Source organism: Cervus canadensis, chromosome 24 (genome assembly GCF_019320065.1).
Source record: "Cervus canadensis isolate Bull #8, Minnesota chromosome 24, ASM1932006v1, whole genome shotgun sequence".
NCBI lineage: Eukaryota > Metazoa > Chordata > Mammalia > Artiodactyla > Cervidae > Cervus > Cervus canadensis.
The window spans coordinates 13787153-13808531 of NC_057409.1; the positions used below are offsets into that span (position 1 = coordinate 13787153).

At 41.8% G+C, this 21379-nt stretch overlaps 1 protein-coding gene and 1 pseudogene across 3 annotated transcripts in view; one reads left to right on the forward strand and one right to left on the reverse strand.

Moving 5' to 3' along the window:
* Window positions 1–18468, reverse strand: part of SPOCD1 (SPOC domain containing 1) — a 30802-nt gene extending 12334 nt beyond the window's left edge. For 2 of the 3 annotated variants that reach the window (XM_043446056.1, XM_043446055.1), the window contains exons 1-2: window positions 18365–18468; window positions 16594–17802 (exon numbers count right to left, since the gene is read on the reverse strand). In XM_043446056.1, coding sequence (XP_043301991.1) covers window positions 16594–17763 — 1170 coding nt within the window. In that variant the 5' untranslated portion in view covers window positions 17764–17802; window positions 18365–18468. The remainder of the gene's footprint in view (window positions 1–16593; window positions 17803–18364) is intronic. The other variant, XM_043446057.1, reaches the window with a different exon arrangement.
* On the forward strand, window positions 1548–3323 carry LOC122426725 (annotated as a pseudogene).
* Window positions 18469–21379: the final 2911 nt, after the last annotated feature.

Consider the following 21379-nt stretch of genomic DNA (forward strand, 5'->3'; position numbering starts at 1 on the left):
CTGGTAACAGAGGCTTCCAGTAGGAAAGGAACTGGGAGCTGGGAAAGAGGTTTTTCACTTTTTTTTTTAAACCATGGGAATGAATCAGCCTTTCAAAAAAGTAAATTGAGAAAAAAAAAGGGGAGGAGACAAGAAAACAGGATTACCTGGGAAGGAAAGCAGGCAAGAGATTAAAAATGGTCTTTCCAAGTTTAAAACCTTTAGGCTGGCCCCTGTTCTCAGGGGTCCACATACCAGTGCTATGAGGCTCCAAACAACAGGCAGCAGAATCAGACCGGCAAAGACTTCAGATACAAGACTTATCAGACAAGAATAACAACGTATGTATGTATAATATGCTTAAATAAATAAAAGGTGAGGGGACTTTGCTGGTTGTCCAGTGGTTAAGAATCTGCCTTCCAATGCAGGGACATGGCTTTGATCCCTGGTAGGGGAACTAAGATCCCACATGCCTCAGGGCAAGTATACCGGCACACCGCAACTAGAGAAAGCCTGCACGCCACAATGAAGACCCAGTGCGGCCAAAAAAGAAAGGAACAAAAGAAAGGGTGAGGTCAAACACATCAGTCAGTTCAGTGGCTCAGTCGTGTCTGACGCTTTGCAAGTGCGTGGGCTGCAGACACCAGGCTTCCCTGTCCATCACCAACTCCCGGAGCTTGCTCAAACTCCTGTCCATCGAGTCTGTGATGCCATCCAACCATCTCATGCTCTGTCGTCCCCTTCTCCTCCTGCCTTCAATATTTCCCAGCATCAGGGTCTTTACAAGTGAGTCGGTTCTTTGCATCAGGTGGCCAAAGTATTGGAGCTTCAGCATCAGTCCTTCCAATGAATATTCAGGACTGATTTCCTTTTAGGATGGACTGGTTTGATCTCTTTGCAGTCCAAGAGACTCTCAAGAGTCTTCTCCAAAACCACAGTTCAAAAGCATTAATTCTTTGGTGCTCAGCTTTCTTTATAGTCCAAACATGATGAAGGGCAAAAATACATATAAAAGACCAAGCATATTTGGTTGGGAACCAAACACAACTTCTGGAAATGAAAAATATGATAATAAGCATGAAAATTTAAAAAGTCAATATATAGGCCTAACAGTATTAGACAGCTGAAGTAAGCTAGTGAACTAGAAGATAGGTTTAAAGAAATTATCCAAATTATTCACAGCACAGAGACCATGAAACACAATTAAAGAAACACAAAAGACAGAGTGAAAAGCACTGATTTCACTCAAACCAAAGTTCCAGAAGGAAAGAACTGAGCAGAGGGAGTATTTGAAGATAGATGACTAAGAATTTTCCAGAACTGATAAAAGACAACAATTTACAGATTCCAAAAGCTTAGTGAATTTCAAAAAGTTTAAGTAAATGTAAATTCACACCTAGCGAATTTAGGTGAAATTCATAGTGAAACTGCTCCACAGCAATGATAAGGACATCCTAAAAGCACCGAGAAAAAATAACCATCTAACACTTTGCTAACCATCTAGCACTGACAATGTGCTACCACTGTTCTGAATACTCTCCACGTTAGTTCACTTAATCCTCACCACAATGCTGTGAGTTAGACATCGGTACTGTTATTGCCCTTATTTTACAGAAGAGGAAACTGAGGCACATGGAGGTGCAGAAAGGCTAGTCAGTTTCCTCAGTGTCATACAACCAGTAAACCAGAGATCTAAGATTTAAATCCTGGCAGTCTGATTCCAGGGGTTTCCCCTGGTAGCTCAGCTGGTAAAGAATCTGCCTGCGATGCAGAAGACCCCAGTTTGACTCCTGGGTCAGGAAGATTCGGGGGAGAAGGGTTAGGCTACCCACTCCAGGATTCTTGGGCTTCTGTGGTGGTTCAGATGGTAGAGAATTGGCCTGCAATGCAGGAGACCTGGGTTCAATCCCTGAGTTGGGAAGATCCCCTGGAGGAGGGCATGGCAACCCACTCCAGTATTCTTGCCTGGAGAATCCCCATGGACAGAGGAGCCTGGTGGGCTACTGTCCATGGGGTCGCAAAGAGTCAGACACGACTGAGCATACAACACAGCCTGATTCCAGAGGCCACACCTTTAACCACTAATGCTACAATATGTGTGTATGCTCAGTCATGTACAACCTTAAAATGTATTGAATATAGTTCCCTGTGCTATAATGAAAAGAATCTGAAAAAGAACAGATTCAGTGAGTCAAATCACTTTGCTCTATACCAGAGCCTAACACAACACTGCGAATTAATTATACTTCAATTGAAAAAAAGTTTTAAAAATTAAAAAATAAAGGTATCATAGAGAAAAACCAAGAGAGTTGTTTTTTTAAATAATTTTATCTTTCTTAATAAACATTAAGGGATGAACTTGAGGCAAAAGGAAGAAAACATGATCCAGACAGAAAAACTGAGATGCAAAAAAGAATTCTGACCAAATAAAATGATAAATATGTGGTTAAACCTAAACAAACACAGATTCTATGAAACTATAATATTTGGGTAATTTGTGGGACTGGAAAAATAACTGAGGACTAACTTCCTAGATAACAACATCACATAAATTGGAGGGGTGCATGCCTGGAATTAAAGCATTCCAAGATCCCGTTATTTCAGAGGAAGATAGTAACTACCTTTATACTTTGATAGCCTAGGTATTTCTGTTGACATTTCTAACAGACATCAAGAGAATATAAATAGGACACAGAAGACTTCCAAACTACTAGAGAGATAAAAAGGAATAACAAAAAGCAGTCAATCTAAAAGCAGGCAATAAGCCCCACTCGGCTGCCAAAGATGGCAGAAGGGCAGGTCCCCCGAAGCCATCATGGCCGAGCAGGTGCTTCTGGGCCAGAAGGTGTGGTCCTGTGCTGTGAGGGCATCAGCATCTCTGGCAATTTCTACAGAAATAAACTGAATTACCTGACCTTCCTCTGCAAACAGATAAACACCAACCCCCTTCTGCGGCCCCTACCACTGCTGAACCCCCAAAGGCCTAAGGCACGCTGCTCCACAAGACCAAGCGAGGCCAGGCCGCTCTGGACCACCTCGAGGTCTCTGAAGGGATCCCACCACCCTATGACCAGAAAAAGCACACAGTGGTTCCTGCCACCCTCGAGGCTGTGCATCTGAAGTCTAGGCAGAAGTCTGCCACCTAGGGCACCTGGCTCATGAGGTTGGCTGGCAGTACCAGGCAGTAAAAGCCACCCAGAAGGAGAAGAGAAAGGAGAAGGCCAAGTATCATTATCAGAGGTCGTAGTACCTAATGAGACTACGGAAGCAGGCTGAAAGGAACGTAGAGGAAGAAAACTGACAAATTCACAGAGGTCCTCAAGACATATGGATTTTTAGTCTGAGCCCAATAAAATGGTTTATTCTTCATGCTTGGCCTGGCCTGCCCTTCCTCCATCACCACACTCGGCTGCGGGGGACCCCCAGGGGCTGCCATCCAGGTGCCACAGGTAGCCTGGGGCTTAGAAGACTGGGTACAGCGGAGGGGCCTCTCTCATGGCTGTTTAAGAAGGGCCTCTTTAAAAGTGTGGACAGGCCTGTATTATCCACACGTTCTAAGGGCTGTGCAGGCATAACTTGCCTGAGACCTATTCCTTCATGAGAGTTTTAGAACGTAGACGGTTGGAACAAGCAGTGCTGTTGCAATACTGGCAAAAGTGAGCTGGAGGACTTCGTTGGACGGGACACCACATTGAGTACAGGGAGTCTGCTCAAGCTTCCCACATGGTTGGATATATACTTTGCAGCTGCTAGGATGTGAGACAATGGTTGGGCAGCATGAATCTGGGGTTCTAAAAGGTATTCATGGAAGGGAAGTACAGCCAAGGGGTCACAGGCATTGCCCCTGTGTCTTCCCTATATTTTGTGATCCAAAATTAATAAATTGATTTTAAAGAAAATATAAATAAATAAAAGGAGATAATAAAAGGGAGAAAGCATATAGAAAATGCAGGGTATATTCAAAGTACAAAATAAGCCAGTAGGAATAGGTTCAAATAAATCGATAACTACAACAAATGTAAATGGACTAACACTTCAAATGAATACAAAAATTATCAGATCTTTAAAAAAGAAAATCCAATTATAAGATATTTATAAAGGAATTTGAAAGAGAGTAGATACATGTATAACAGAATCACTTTGCTGTACATATTGTACACTGTGAAACATACTGTTAACCAACTGTATCCAATATAAAATTAAATTTTAAAAATAATAAAATTTTTAAAAGGCAAAAAAGGTATTTGTAAAACCTATTTCTAAAACACAGTGATGCAAAAAGGTTAAGAGAAGAAAATGGAGTAATATGTGAATGGGTAAATACTAACCAAAATAAAATTTTGTAGCTACACTAATATCAGATAAAACAGATTTTAAGGCAAAAAATAATGAGGTAGAGACCTTATTACATAATGACTAGCAGTTTCACCAAGAAGCTGCAACAATTCTAAATGTATAAGCATCTAATAACATAACCTCCAAAAACATAAAGTAAAAATTGGCAAAGCATGAAAATGACAAATCCACATTGTAGCAAGAAATGTTTACATATTTCTCTTAATTATTGTTAAATCTAGCTGAAAAAAAAAATCAGTGAGTAGAAAAAAGATTCAATGAAAACAATGAAGAAGCCTAATCTGTGTACATATATAGAACACTGTTCTTAACAACTAGAGTACATATTCTTTTCAAGTATACATGCAACATATATGAAAATTAAGCACAGCCTAAACCATAAAGCAAATCTCAGCAAGTTTCAAAAAACGAGTATTTTTTAGACCAACACTTCCCAATTAAATATGAATGAGCCATAGGTACATGTTTAAGTTTTCCAGCAGCCACATTAAAAAAGAGTAAAAAGAAACAAGTGAAATTCATTTTATATTTTGCTTAACACATCCAAAACATTATCATCTCAACATTGAGTTGGCCAAAAAGTTCCCTCAGTTTTAAGGTTAAAAGCAAAAGACACATATTTCATTTTCACCAAGAACTTCATTGGGCAATCCAATCACTGGTTGTTCCACTACCTTTTGCCATTTTTCAGGCAAATTCATAATTCCATCTCCCCAAAACTTTTTATCTTTTTGAGCAAAGAATTGTTCCAGGTGCCTTTTATAGTCTTCAGGAAATTGAATTTTTTTTTCCACTAAGAGAATTTTATAAGCACAAACTAAATAGACATCTGAAGGTACAGTGTCTGGTGAACATGCAGATGAATCAGAATTTTCCAGCCAAGCTGTAATAGTTTTTGCCTGGTCATCAAAGAAACATGTGGTCTTGTGTTATCCTGATATATGTAGTCTGTTGACTAATTCTGGACATTTTTCATCAAGTGCTGCCTTCAGTTGGTCTAATTAGGAACAATACTTGTTGGAATTAACTGTATGGTTTTCCAGAAGGAGCTCATAATAGAGGACTCCCTTCCAATCCCACCATATATACAACATCACCTTTTTTGGCTGAAGATTGGCCTTTGGTATGGTTGGTGGTGGTTCATTTCACTTGCCCCAAGATCTCTTCCATTCCACATTATTGTACAGTGTTCACTTTTCATCATCTGTCACAGTTTGTTTTAAAAACGGAATGTTTTCATTATGTTTAAGTAGACAATCACATGCAGAGATACAGTCAAGAAGGGTTTTTTCACTTAACTTATGTGGAATCCAAACATCAAAGAAATTACCATGACCAAGCTGATGTAAATGATCTTCAGTGCTTGATTTGGAATATTCTGAGTATGTCAGCTACCTCTCATGCGGTATAACATTGCATGTGTGCTCAGTCACTCAGTGGTGTCCAACTCTTTGTGACCCCATGGACTGCAGCACGCCAGGCTCCTGTGTCCACGGGATGCTCCAGGCAAGAATACTGGGGTGGGTTGCCATTTCCTCCTCCAAGGGATCTTCCGGATCCAGGGATGGAACCCATATCTCATGTATCTCTTGCACTGGCAGGCAGATTCTTTACAACTGATCCACTTGGGAAGCTGGGTATAATGTTAATTTTAATTGTTCTCAATTAATGCCTCGATTTAATCCCTATCAACTTCAATGGGAAGATCTCCCAGAGAAGAATATGGCAACCCACTCCAGTATTCTTGCCTAGGAAATCCCATGGACAGGGGCTACAATCCACGGGGTTGCAAGAGTTGGACACAGCTTAGCAACTAAACCACCATCAGCACCACCTTCAACTGGTCTACCCAACCATAGAGCATCATCCGGCAAGCAATCTCCAGCATGAAACTTTGAAAACCACTTTTGACATGTTTAACCACTCACAGCACCTTCTCCATACACTGCACAAACCTTTTTTTGCATTTTAGTCGTGTTTTTACCTTTCTTGAAATAATAAAGCATAGTACACTGAAAATGTTTCTTTTTATCTTTCATCTTCAATATTAAAATAGCTACACAAAAATTCAACATTGTGGGGAAAAATATCAATAATCTCAGCTATGCAGATGACACCACCCTTATGACAGAAAGTGAAGAGGAACTAAAGAGCCTCTTGATGAAAGTGAAAGAGGAAAGTGAAAAAGCTGGCTTAAAATTCAACATTCAGAAAACTAAGTTCATGGCAACCGGTTCCATCACTCCATGCCAAATAGATGGAGAAACAATGGAAACAGTGACAGACTTTATTTTCTTGGGCTCCAAAATCACTGCAGATGGTGACTGCAGCTATGAAATTAAAAGACGATTGCTCCTTGGAAGAAAAGTTATGACCAATTTAGACAGAATATTAAAAAGCAGAGACACTACTTTGCCAACAAAGGTCCGTCTAGTCAAAACTATGGTTTTTCCAGTAGTCATGCATGGATGTGAGAGTTGGATGGACCATAAAGAAAGCTGAGCACCGAAGAATTGATGCTTTTGAACTCTGGTGTTAGAAAAGATTCTTGAGAGTCCCTTGGACTGCAAGGAGACCCAACCAGTCCATCCTAAAGGAAATCAGTCCTGAATATTCATTGGAAGGACTAATGGTGAAGCTGAAACTCCAATACTTTGGCCACCTGATGTGAAGAACTGACTCACTGGAAAAGACCCTGATGCTGGGAAAGACTGAAGGCGGGAGGTGAAAGGATTGACAGAGGATGAGATGGTTGGATGGCATCACTGACTCAATGGACATGAGTTTGAGTAAACTCCGGGAGTTGGTGATGGACAGGGAGGCCTGGCGTGCTGCAGTCCATGGGGTCACAAAGAGTCGAACACAACTGAGCGACTGAACTGAACTGAACACAAGAATTCACCAATTTTGATATTTTTTAAAATGCATGCTACTATGACAAGCCTAATAATCCATATAACACATTATTAGTGAAATTTTAATTTCTTGAAATCCAGTATTGTATTTACACTTATACATCTCAATTTGGACTGGCAAACTTTCAAGTGCTCAGCAGAGACAAGTGGCTAGTGGCCACCACATCAGACGACTCAGATAAAGATCACTTTCTCAGGCCACAATATGAATTAGTTAAAAAGCAATAATAAAGGCTTCTCTGGTGGCTCAGCGGTAAGGAATCCACCTGCCAATGTAGGAGACACAGGTTCGATCCCTGGTCAAGAAGATCCCACATGTCACAGAGCAGCTAAGCCCGTGCACCACAGCTGCTGAGCCTGTTCTCTAGAGCCCGGGAACCTCAACCTCTGAGCCCACGTGCCCCAACTACTGAAGCTCTCGAATCCTAGAGCCTGTGCCCTGCAACAAGGGAAATCACCGCAGTGAGAAGCCCGAGCACGGCAACTAGACAGCAGCCCCCGCTTGCCACAACTGGAGAAAAGTCCACACTGCGGTGAAGACAGCACAGTAAAAAATTCATTAATTAATTTAACAAAGGATAACAAAAAATTAGAGAGAGAAGTAAAGAAAGAAACTCATGTGAATGGAAATTAAGAAATACGCTTCTAAATAGTACACAGGCCAAATAAAATAAGTAGTAAAAATCATGAAATACTGAGAACTGAACTATAATAAGAAAGATTATATATGAGAGTATGGGGATGCAGCTAACATGATCATCAGAAGTGCCTTTGTAACTTTAAATGACTTTATTAGAAACTAAATAGAGAAAATAAATGAACCAAGCATTATTCTCAAAATATTATAAAAATAAGAGAATAAACGGAAAGAAGCGCGACACTGAAAACAAACACACAACAGGCAAGGTCAACAAAACCAAAAATCGGGTCTTTGAAAAGACTCAAAGCAGACAACTCTCTGGCAACAATAAGGAAAAGAGGGAAGGTACAACAAGACAATATTTGCAACGAGTAATCATGATATTAAAAAAAATTAGGGGATTTGTAAAATACTTTATGCCAACATGCAAGTAAATTTGAAAACTCAGATTAAGTGGATGCATTTCTAGGAAGATATAAATTACCAAAATTGACTCAATGAAAAAAATTTTTTAAAACTGAATAAACACATAAGCATAGAATTAATTGACTCAGTAGGGGAGGAATTATCTTCCCTAAAGAAAACACCAGTCTAGATTTTTTTTAACCAGTGATTCTACTGAAATGTTCAAAGAACAAATAATTCCAATTTTATACAAACTGCTGCAGAAAATGGAAAAAAAGAACACAGTCTACAATTCATTCTTTGAAGCTGCAAAACTGAATACCAAAACCTCACAAGGACAGTATGAGAACAAATCATTTCAGGCCAGTTAACCAGCTCATCAACAGAAACACGAAATTTCCAAACCAAATATTATCAACATGAAAACATAAACAAGAAACATAAAGCACATAATTATGTTCTGGAAACAAACACAAAACATGTTTATGTTTTCAGAAAACATAAATAAGATATAACATGATCAATTGGGGTTTATTTGGTAGTGAAAGACTGACTTAACATTTAAAAAATCCAACTCTTTAAATTTACTAATATTAGTAAGAGAATAAAAATCATATTATTTCAAAAACTGTAGAAAATATATTTCTTAAAATGTACTTTCCATTCATAACAAGCAAATCAGGAATAGAAGGGATTCCCTTATCCTGACACAAATATAGCAAATATACTGGTGAAATGGTGACCACATTCCCTTTAAAATCCAGAACAAGACAAGGGTCCCTGCTATCACCACTTATATTCAATGTTACACAGGTATATACAATACCATAAAGGTCTCAGGTAGCACAATAAGGAAAGGGAATAGGGGAGATGCAACAATTGGAAAGGAAATAACAAGACTGTCATTATTTGCACGTTTCATGACTGTCTACATAGAAAACAAACAAAATCCTAATAGATAAATTATATAAATAAAAGATTTCTGCAAAATCTATTGCATTTTATATACCATCAATAGCTAGAAACTGCAGTTTTAAAACACTACCATTTTATAGCTCATCAAAAATACAAAGAAATAAGATGAGACATTATATGCTTTCAAATTAGTCTGCCTCCCAAAAAATAAAAATAAAAAAACTAATAAAAAAGATAATTTTAAAAAGAGAAAAAAAAACACACTAAAAACAGATTAATTAGCCCAGAACTTTGAATCTATATCTAATCAAAGCTCCAGATTCAACCACCACTTCACAGAAAATACAGAAAACAGAGGATCAGGTCTCACTATACCTTGGAGATGCAATAAGCTACAACTTAGTAAACAAACAACTTAGTTTCTTCAAAAACAGACTTCACGAGACTTAGAGAACAAATTTATGGTTACCAAGGAGGGAAGAACGAGGGGAGGAATAGTTAGAAGTTTGGGATTAACAGGTACACACTGCCATATTTAAAATGGATAACCAACAAAGTCCTACTGTATACCACAGGGAATTCTGCTCAATGTTATGGGGCAGCCTGGATGGGAGGGGAGTTTGAGGGATACATATATATGTATAGTGGAGTTGCTCTGCTATGCACCTGAAGCTATCACAATATTGTTAAATAGCTATACTTCAATATAAAATACTTTTAAAAGTTCAGAAAAAACAAGATTGGAAAGAGAGCTATGGGTTGCGTGTGCATGTTCAGTCGTCTCTGACTCTTTGAGACTCCATGGATGATACCCCCCCAGGATCCCCTGTCCATGGGATTTCCCAGGCAAGAAAACTGGAGTGGGTTGCCATTTCCTCCTCCAGGGGATCTTCCCGACCCAAGGGTTGAACCTGCATCTTCTGCGTATCCTGAACTGGCAGGAGGATTCTTTACTACTGAGCCACCTGGGACTCCCATCTATAGGTTAGGAGAAGCTTAAAAAAGCATATCAACCAATTCTAACATAGAGATTTTATTTAGACCCTGACTTTAAAAAAGACAAAGTATAAAAATAAATTATCATTTTTATGAGACTATTGGAAATTTGGATATGGCTACAGTCCATGGGGTCGCAAAGAACTGGACACAACTGAAGCGACTTAGCCTGCATGCACGTTCACAGCAGCATATTTACAATGGCTAATAGGTGAAAACAACCTAAATGTCCATCAACAGATGAACGGATAAACAAAATGTGGTAAATACATACCATGAAATGTTAATTCAGCCTTAAAAAGAGAATGAAATTCTGATACATGCTACAACATGAACCTTGAAGACATCATGGTAAGTGAAATAAGCCAGACACATAAGGACCAGTATTGCACAACTTCAGTTATGTGAGGCACCAAAATAGTCAAATTCAAAAAGGCAGAAAGTAGAATAGAGGTTATGAAGGGTTGGGGGAAGAGGAGATTGGGGAGTTATTATTTAATGGGTACAGAATTTCAGTCTGGGAAGATGAAAAAGTTCCAGAGACGGATAGTGGTGATGGTTGTACAACAATGTGAATGCACTTCATGCCACTGAACTGTACACTTAAACATGGTTTTAAAAGGGAAATTTTATGTTATGTATGTTTTACCACAATAAAACAATTTTTAATACTTAAAAATTTCTGGGACTTCTCTAGCAGTCCAGTGGTTAAGACTTCGAGTTTCCACTGCAGGAGGTACAGTTTTGATCCCTGGTTGGGGAATTAAGATCCCACATGCTGTGCAGTGTGGTCAAACAACAGCAACAAAAAAGAATTTCTAGCTATCAACAGACACCATAAATAAATCAAAATATGAACTTTGGGAAAATATATTTGCAAAACATACAATGGGCAATGGAATAGTATCTGGAATATATACATATTTTAAAAAACTCCTACAGATCAATAAGAAAAAGTTAAAACCACCAAAACTTTTTGGCAAAAGACAACAGAAAATATCAGAATTTATGCCAAGACTCTCCTCAGTAATAGGGAAATGAAAATTAAAACAACACTGAGACACCACAGCATATCCTCACTTTGGCAAAAGTTGAAGTTTGATAACATCAGGTGTTGGTAAAGATATGGGGCTACTAGCATTTGGCACTGCTGATGGGAGTACAGACTATTTTCAACCATTTCAGACACATCTGGCACTAAGTTGAAGATGTGTACACTCTATAACCTAGCAATTCCACTCCCAGGAATATTCCATGGAGGCATTCTTGCCCACATGTACCAAGAAACATACAAAACTGTTCATCACAGCAGCACCAGATGTAACAGCAAAAAAACTGCAAACAACCCAAATGCCCACATAGAGTCAAGGAATAAATAAATCGTGCCATATTCAGGCAATAGGATACTTTCTGCCACTACCTAGGATCTGTGGGAAAGTTACTTAACCTCTCTGGACCTCAGTTTTCTCATTAGTAAAATGAGGATCATACCAGTTATCAACTTCCTAGTGTCAATACAAGGATTATCACCATTATTCAAGGCTCTCAGAACAGTGCCTGGAAGACAGAAAGCTCTCTCTGTAAGCTTTGATGTTGTTAAAGATTCCTTGGTTCCTATCCTTGAGAGATTCCCTCCTGGTATCTGACCACACTTCAGTCTCTCCAATTCCGTTTAAACAATGTTCAGTTCAGTTCAGTCACTCAGTCGGGTCCGCCTCTTTGCGACCCCATGAACTGTAGCACGCCAGGCTTCCCTATCTATCGCCAACTCCCGGAGTTTACTCAAACTCATGTCCACTGAGTCGGTGATGCCATCCATCTCATCCTCTGTCGTCCCCTTCTACTCCTGCCTTCAATCTTTCCGAGCATCAGGGTCTTCTCCAATGAGTCAGCTCTTCACATCAGGTGGCCAAAATACTGGAGCTTGAGCTTCACCATCAGTCCTTCCAATGAATATTCAGGACTGATTTCCTTTAGGATGGACTGGCTGGATCTCCTTGCAGTCCAAGGGACTCTCAAGAGTCTTCTCCAACACCACAGTTCAAAAGCATCAATTCTTTGGTGCTCAGCTTTCTTTACAGTCCAACTCTCACATCCATACATGACTACTGGAAAAACCATGGTTTTGACTAGACGGACCTTTGTTGGCAAAGTAATGTCTCTGCTTTTTAATATGCTGTCTAGGTTGGTCATAACTTTCCTGCCAAGGAGCAAGCGTCTTTTAATATCATGGCTGCAGTCACCATCTGCGGTGATTTTGGAACCCCCCAAAATAAAGCAATGTTATGATCACAGATCTTTCCCACCTCCTTCCTCCCCTCTGACCCTATCCCACCTACTGCCCCTCTCCTGCAATGCTCCAGGCTGCCTCCTGCCTCTGTGCTTTTGCATGTGCTCTGTCCTCTGCCTGGGATGTTCTTCCTACATTTGGCCTGCTGCATACCCACTTTATTTGCCCAAACCCAGCTCCTACAGCCCCCGCCTTCTGCTCCTCCCTACCTCCAAGCCCGCCCTCTCACCCCTCCCCAAGGAAGACTCAATTGTCCTCTGGGGATCCAGAACATGCCAGGCTTCTATATGCATTTCAATTCTGGTTACTTTGTCTCCTTTCCACTGGACTTTGAGATCCTGGAGGAGCACACCTGTGTGCTGAACAAAAAGTCCCATAAAAATCTAAATCCCAGACAGACCTAGAGATTGTCACACAAAGTAAAGTAAGTCAGAAACAGAAAAACACATATCATATAACATGTGGAATCTAGAAAAATGATACAGGTGAACTAATTTGTAAAGCAGAAATAGAGACACAAAAGTGGAGACTAAAGGTATAGATACCAAGAGGGGAAGCACTGAAAGGATGAACTGGGAGACTGGGTCTGACATATAAACACTACTATGAAAAAAGTAGATAACTATAAAAACCTACTGTATAGCACAGGAAACTCCACTCAGTGCTCTGTGGAGACCTAAGTGGGAAGGAAATCTAAAAGAGAGAGAAGGTATATATATGTATACCTGATTCACTTTGCTGTACAGTAGAAATACAACATTACAAACCAACTATACTCCAATAAAAATTAATTTAAAAGAATAAATAAACTGCATTCTCCCCCATGAGGGAAAAAACGTCTAAATCCTGTAGCCAGGCCATTGGCAGCCAGGCTCAGGGCACAGAGTGGAACTGAACAGGCCGGGATTCAAAGCCTGACTCCACCACTTACTTGCTGTGTGACCCTCAGTGAGTCACTAAACTTTTCTGAATCCCAGTTTTCTTAATCAGCAAAATAAGCATATTAACACTGAATTTTCATGCTACTATGAGAATTAAACATGAGATGATGACCTATGTGAAGCTCCTAATATACAGTAAACACTTAAAGGAGGTACTCTTCAGCTGTCCATCTGCTGGAGACATGTTCCTCCCTCACACACCTCCTGATACTTTGTAGCTGCAGACAGGGTACCTGAGCCTGAGAGCCTAGGTGGAGTCAGAGGAGCTGTGTACCTCCAGAACGGTGCTGGGCAAAGCAGGGGGCCCTGGCAGAGCTGCCCGTCCCACGACTCCTGCTATCCCAGGCACAGAGTGGCTCCGGATCTCACTAACCACCCTGGGGATCAAACAGAGAAGAAAATGGAGCTTCAACCAACTTCTCCACCCTCCTCCAAGAATCTCTATCTCAAACCAAAAGGACACAACACAGCCAGCCTCTCACACCAGATTCCCAGTAGTTCCAGGGCCCAGCTGATCCCCCCATTTCATAGAGGAAGCAACCAAGATTCAGAGAAGAGATGTCTCTAAAGTCACTCCGTTGTAAGAAGCAGAGCCTGACCTTGAACCTGTCTGTCGGCTCCTGACACGAGCCGAGCTGTCTCCAGGAGAAGGTGCCAGAGCCCTGAGACGGGATCCAGACCAGCTGGGCACTACGCCCACACCTGCCCACACCCCACTCAGCCTTGGTCTCAACCACCTGCCCGTCCCTGTCGCAGCACAGCCTCCATTCTTCTCCTGCAGCTGGCACCAGTTGCCATGGCAACCGGTTGTTTGGGATGCTGTGGGATAAGGGACCGTGTCACAGAGTCAAGGATGGGACTGAAGCAGAGAGGAGCCGTGGGTTGCTTCCCGTCAAGGCGGGCAGGCACCTGCCTCCACCACCAAATTCAAACACCCCCTCAAAACACTGCAGACCCAGGAATCCCAATTTTGGGCATCTGGCCCACATAGATAATCTAAAATGGGGAGAAGCCAGATGCACAGGGGTGCATCGGCAGTCCTTGGAGAAGGACAAAATTGTATAGTCAACAACAGGTAACATTTCTCAGTATTTTTTTGTACCAGGCACTGTGCTAAATACCGAACACAGGTACACGGCATCTCACCTGCCCCTTACCACTGCCCAATGAGGTAAGTACTTTATTACCTCTATTTTACAGATGAGGAAATTATGCTTGGAAAGGTGAGGCCACTTGCCTAGGTCACACTCAGACAGCAGCAAAGCCAGGCCTGAATGCCAATCTGTCGGCCTCTGAGCTTCATGCTCTTAACTACAAGACAGTGACCAGAAATGAGAAAAGCAAGTCCCAGCCCACCCTCTGGTCCCAGCAGTGCCTGTAGACAAACACGATGCAGGGTTCAGGGAAAGCACAGATCTGCCAACTTGGAAACATTTTCAAACACTAAAGCATTTGAAAATCAAAGTACAAGTCCCAGAACAATGAGGCACAGCATGAGCCTACTTATATATAAAAAGGTGTGATCAATATGCAGATGTTCATATATGTATAGAAGTTCATAAAAAAGCAGACTGAAAGGATGCTAACCATTAACATCAAACAAAGGGCAATTGGGCCAGGAGACATTAAAAGGGATTTCCTCATTCTATGTCGACAACTTCACTGTAAAACAATTTTTAATAGCTAAAAAATCAAGTTATAAATTTTGACCTGCATGATCCCATTTCTAGGCAAAGAAAAGATATATATGCATATGAAAAAGATGGAAGAAAGGATATATATACCAAAATGTCAACAGGAGATAGCTCTGAATGTTGTTGGCATTATGGGGATTTTTATTTCTTCCTTATTTTCTATGATAAACATGTATTCATTTTTTATTAAAAATTAATGTTTTGAGTGATATTTACACAGATAATGTAATAGCATCTCCAATATAATTACAGTATCAAACAGTGATAAATCACAACAGGCAACTCATTGGTTCCTATCCTAGTTCAACTAATTCGCTTGTTTGACCTTGACATACTCACTTTACCTGTCTGAGCCTCAGTGTCTGCATCATTAAAATGGGTATATATCAATAGCATCTTCTCTATAAGGGTGTTAGGAAGACTGAAGATAAGTGCTGGGGAATAGCACCCAGCATGTAGTAAACATGCCAGATGCTTTTACTACTGCGATGCTAGCAGGGAATGTGCGCAAGCAGGCAGTGCAGTAAGCTTTCTGGACAGACTGCCTGGGTCTGCATACCGGCTCTATCATTTACCAGCTGTGAGGCCTTGGGCCTGTAACCACCTCTCTGGGTTTCATGTGAAGACTAAGTCAAAAGCACTCAGCATACAACACATATTCAACCAAGGTGATAAAAATTCAACTATGTGACTATGATATATAAAATAGAGAACCAACAAGGAGCTACTATATAAAATGGGAAACTATACTCAAATATTTTGTAATAACCTACAAGGGAAAAGAATCTGAAAAGAACATATATATACATATATATTCAATTCAGTTCAGTCGCTCAGTCATGTCTGACTCTTACATATATATAATTGAATTGCTATGCTCTACACCTGAAACTAACATGCTTCTTCAATTTAAAAAAAATTCAACTATGTCAGAAATATACACCAAACACAGCAATGCCATCTTCTGCCCTTGGTATATAAACATACTGACCATAATTATTAGTATTAATAAAATGCTAATTATTATCAATTAAGGAACAATGAAAAGGGAAGCAGTGAACACAGGGAATATGGCTAGGCACTGACTCCCTTGCTGTGTGAACCTGGAGAAGTTTGTTAACTTCTCTGAGCCTCAGCTTCCCCACACGGAAACACAGGGCTAATGCCTATCTCACAGGACTGTTGTAACACTCAAGGAAAAGCACATTTAACACAAATGTATTTACCTTGTGCCTTATGCTGTGCTAGGCACATTATTTCACACCATCATCTCATTTAATCCTCAAAACAACCCCATTAAAGTGGAACTAGTATTCCCTTTTCACACATGAGGAAACAGCTTAAAAAATATTCCAGGGCCACTCAGCTAGAAAGTGGGCAGAGATAGGATTTGAACACATGACTCACTGACACCAAAAGATAAAGATGACCTTCCCATCCCAACCTCTCAGGGTCAACTTACCAGTCTGGGGCCGCTTCCTGGGCTGGATTCTTCTGGTTGGTCCTGGTTGGAGCTGTCTGGGCATCTGTTAGTGCCCTGATCCTGGGCAGCAGGCACTGGGCCCATTTTCAAATGTTTAGCACACTTGGCATTTCTCTGCCTCTTGGATGGGCTTGACCTAGCCTTGCTGGCTCCAGGCTCCAGGAAGCTGGAGGGGGTGTTAGCAAGTCCCTGCCCTGGCCTCCCCCCAGACACTGGTAGAGCACCGACCTCCAGCTCCTCCTGGTTGTGTGAAGTGCCATGGCCATCACCATCGCCAGGCCTCACCACGTGCTCGGCTTCCTGCTGTGCTGTGGAAGCCTTTCCAGACCCTCCCGGGCACAGCTCAGGGCTCTGGAGGGGATCCTGGGCAGCTAGCTGAAGTGACGGTCCTCCACTGGGCAGGGGGGAGTTCACAGGGTCACAGGGGCTACCTGGAGGGGTCCCACTCCCTACAGTGGGCAAATATTCAAACTTCTGAATCCCTGAGTCACAGTCCACCCAACTTCCACCTGGGTGTCCAGGCCCAGACCCAGTGTCCTTGCAAGAGAGAGGACTGCATGGACCTCCCAACAACACTACGTCAGCACCTGGCGGGGGGTCTCCCACAGCCTGGGGCTTGTCCCCACTAGGGCTCTGACCAAGCCCCAAGAAGCCACCCTCCTGACCCTCTGAGGTGGTCTCAGACTTCCTGCTTTTCTTTCTTGACCCCACATACCCACTACAAAGATTCCCGGGACAACTTCCAGCTAAGACGTCATGCAGAATAATCTGGACCCTCTTGAAGGCCTGAGCCCTCCCCTGGGCAGGCGCTGTGGGCAGCCGAGGGTTGAGCCTGGGGCTGGGCACTGAATCCCTGTTCTGTCCCACAGCTTGCAGCCCCAGGACCACTGGATGGGCCGTGGCCTCTAGGCTAGCCCCAGGAGCACCCACTGCCTGGGAGCTGGCACCTTGACAAGACTCTTCCCTGAGGACCCGCTTCCTGCTGCCAGCACAAACCGGGTCCCCCGAGTTCTCTCCTGACAGGTTTGGAGCCAGGCCTGACATGGAGCTGGTTTCTTCCACACCCTCCTGGAAAAGTCCAAGGCTGTTGAGGGGACTGAGAACAGGGTCCTCTGTGCTGGGGCCTGCTGGAGCCGCCTCCTGAGACATGTCTGTTCACCTCCAGGGGCCCAATGCAGAAGGCAGGCCCTGTGAGGAGATAAGGGCGGGGGGGGGGGGGGTCTGACCTGCCAGCCCACTCAGGACACCAGGTCAGTGGGAACCTCGGAGGCAGCCTCCCTTATAGGTGGCACCTCCAGGGCACCCAGGAACCACAGACATAAGCACCCCAGCGGAACACAGCGCCCCAGGTGAGGGAGGGGAGGCCTGTCTCCAAACAGGGTTGAGCTACAGCCACCTTTTATAAGGTCTTCCCGTCTTCTGAGAGTTCACACATTTGCTTGTATGAGCTTTAAAAACAACAATTATTATTTATGAATTATGTACTTGTGTATTATTTCATTTCACGCTGGCAGCCACAGGCGAGGAAACTGAGATTCAGTGACTCGCCCAAGGCCACGCGCAGATAAAAAATGGAAGACCTGGGATTTGGTCCCCGACAAAAAGTCCAGCTCTAAGTCACTCAGGTTAATCGCCCATCACCCTCACATCGGGCCGCGCCTGACAGACGCTCCCAATCACGTTCCCAGCCTGACCAGGCAGTCTCCCACGGTTCAGGGAACCCAGAACCCACCGACCCACTCGCTCTCACCTGGGGTCTGGGGTCTCTGGGCTCCCCTTCTTGGGGTTCGACACCCAGGTGTTAAGGGGCCGAGATCACGTGATGCGGAGAGCCCCCGAGGGATGGGGGCGGAGTCTGTTGATACGCAAAGGGCGGGACCTCGGGCGTGCTGACGTCGCTGCTCCGGCAGAGGGCGCCCTCTTCCACCCAAGGGCTTCCGGGAGGAAGTGCCTGACAAAGAAGGGCCTTGAATGCCTGCGTCAGAGTTTCATCTTGATCCTACGGTAATGGGGCGTTACTGAAAGTACCTGAACCTCTAGAGAAATATCAGAATCAGATTTAGATTTTTTCCTCAATTATTTATTTTAATTACTGTTGTCTCAAATATAATTCATGTAGATGAACACGCAACACCAAACCCCAACAGAGAGGTTAGCAATTAAACCTAAAAATGTCCTCTCACTTGCCCAGCTCTTGGGAACAACTTTCTTTCTTTTTTTATTCATGTGACTATGAATAATATGCTCATACTTCTGTTCCTTGGTTTAATAATGTCTTTGTTGTTCAGTCGCTCAATTATGTTCCTTTCTTTGCCACCCCATGTACTGCAGCTCACCAGGCTAACAGTGTCTATTGACTAACTACTGTGTGATTTCATTACTAATCCTTCCCCCTTGCTCCTCCCAGTTTTTGTCTTTTATATTTATATATATTTTTGTTTTTCTACTAGTTGCTATTATAGTCATCTCTTTGATTGGTGAATTTGGTTCTCCAACTCTCAGGCACACCAGAATTCTGTAATGCTCAAGTCCCTTATACCAAATGGCATAGCCATTGTATGTAACCTATGTACATCCTCCCAAATACTATGTCATCTCTATACTGTTTATAATTCCTTGTACAGTGTAAATGTTGTATGAATATCTTACATGTGCGTAGGAAATCCAAATTTTGCTTTTGGAGTCTTTCTTGAAATTTTTTAAAAAATATTTTCCATCTGGGACTTCCCTGGTGGTCCAGTGGCTAAGATTCCACACTGCCAATGCAGGGGGCCTGGGTTTGATCCCTAGTCAGGAAACTAGATCCCATATGCGGTAACTAAGAGTTCACAGGCTGCAACTAAAGATCCTGCATGCCACAACTAAGACTCGGTGCAGCCAAATAAATTTACATATCTTTTTTTAAAAGAAATGTTGCTGACTTTTTAAAATAATTTATTCCTGGCTGCTCTGAGTCTTGATTGCTGTGCACAGGCTTTCTCTAGTTGTTGTGTATTACTTGCTCAGTAATGTCCAGCTCTTTGCAAAACCATTGACTGTAGCCTGCCAGGCTCCACTGTCCATGGGATTCTCCAGGCAAGAACACTGGAGTGGGTTACCATTCCCTTCTCCAGGGGATCTTCCCCATGCAGGGATAGAACCCGTGTCTCCTGCATTGGCAGGTGGATTCTTTACCACTGAGCCACCAGGGAAGCCCCATTTATAACATTATGACTATGTAAATACTTTCACTGCAGAACTAGAGATTTGACTGAGGGGGAGATGAAATTCCCCAGCATGAAACTTGTGCCATGTGAGACCTAGAGAAGCTTCCAGTCAATGGGATTACTACATTCAGTTAGAATTAATACATTTAAATATTGGGTTGACCAAGAAGTTCATACAGGTTTCCATACGATGTTATGGAAAAACCCAAATGAACTTTTTAGCCAATCCAATAAAGATGTTGGATGTTAAAGACATGATGTTGAATTTAGAAAGCAAGAAAATGTTAATGAGGGAAACTGAGTGCTGGGTGTATGGAAACTCTCTGTACCAATCTTCATTTTTTTCCCTCCAAATCTAAAAGTCTTCTAGAAAATAAAATTTACTTCAAGAAAAAAAAAAAAAAAGAAGCTGTAGTGTGATCCATATTGAAAACTCTCATTATATGGCTGTCAAGGTCATAAATAAGGTTAAGAGGTGAGATTGGATGTTACCAATGACCACAATTACTGCTCTAAAGAAAAATTTTTGAAGATGACTTCCCACCATGGAATGTCCTCGTCCTGATGGCAGAGACACGGACCAGGGCCATTAAGACCAAGCAGACTATTTTTCTGGCCCATTGAGATAATGAAAGTCTCCCACAATTGGACAAGGAAAGGAGAAGCATGGCATAGAGGATAAAAGGACAATGGTGACTGGTACAAATAGTGCTACTTCAAGCCAAGGTTTCCATACGTTGTTACGGAAAAACCTGAATGAACTGTTTAGCCTATGCAGTATCTCAAAGACATGATGTTGAATTTAAAAAGCAAAAATATGTTAATGAGGGAAACTGAGTGCTGGGTATGTGGTCTACCTTTACCTATATTAATCCTATGTTTACCTCTTTTCATTTCCTTTAGTAAATTGGTTTAGAAACCCAGCAGGTTGCACTGTCTCCTGATATTCTAAATGTCTTATTATCATACAAAATAATTGAGGCAAAGTTTTGCCAGGTTTTAGCCCAATGCCCTTTACTGAATTGGTTGCTGATTCCTCCACTGATTATGACGTCTCTGATGTATACCTTGTTCCCAGTAAAGCTTGGGTTTATTTCTGGACTCTTTGTTCTGTTCCAGTGATCAAGTTGTCTATTCCTAACATTCCATTATTTTAATTCTATGGTCTTGTGATTGCATCTTGATACCTTGGGGGCAAGTCCTATCCCCAACTTCACTCCTATTTTTCATGATTGTCTTAGCTGTCTGCATACCTTTATTCTTCCCTATGAATGGTAGAATCATTTTTCAAGTTCCCTGAAGAATTCTGTTGGGATTTATAATAAAATTTCATTGAATGTACAGATTGGAGGTATAACTGAGTATATTTAATACTGAGTCTTCTCACCTATAAATTTGATTTATTTCTCTCTATACTTTCAAGTTTTCAATTCACTTTTGTGATTTTTCTCCACCAAAATATTGTGCATATTTATTAAATTATTTTGTGCTCTGTAATCTTTGTTGCTTTTTTTTCTTCTTATTTTTCCGCTTGTTTATTACCAATGAAAAGGAAGGCA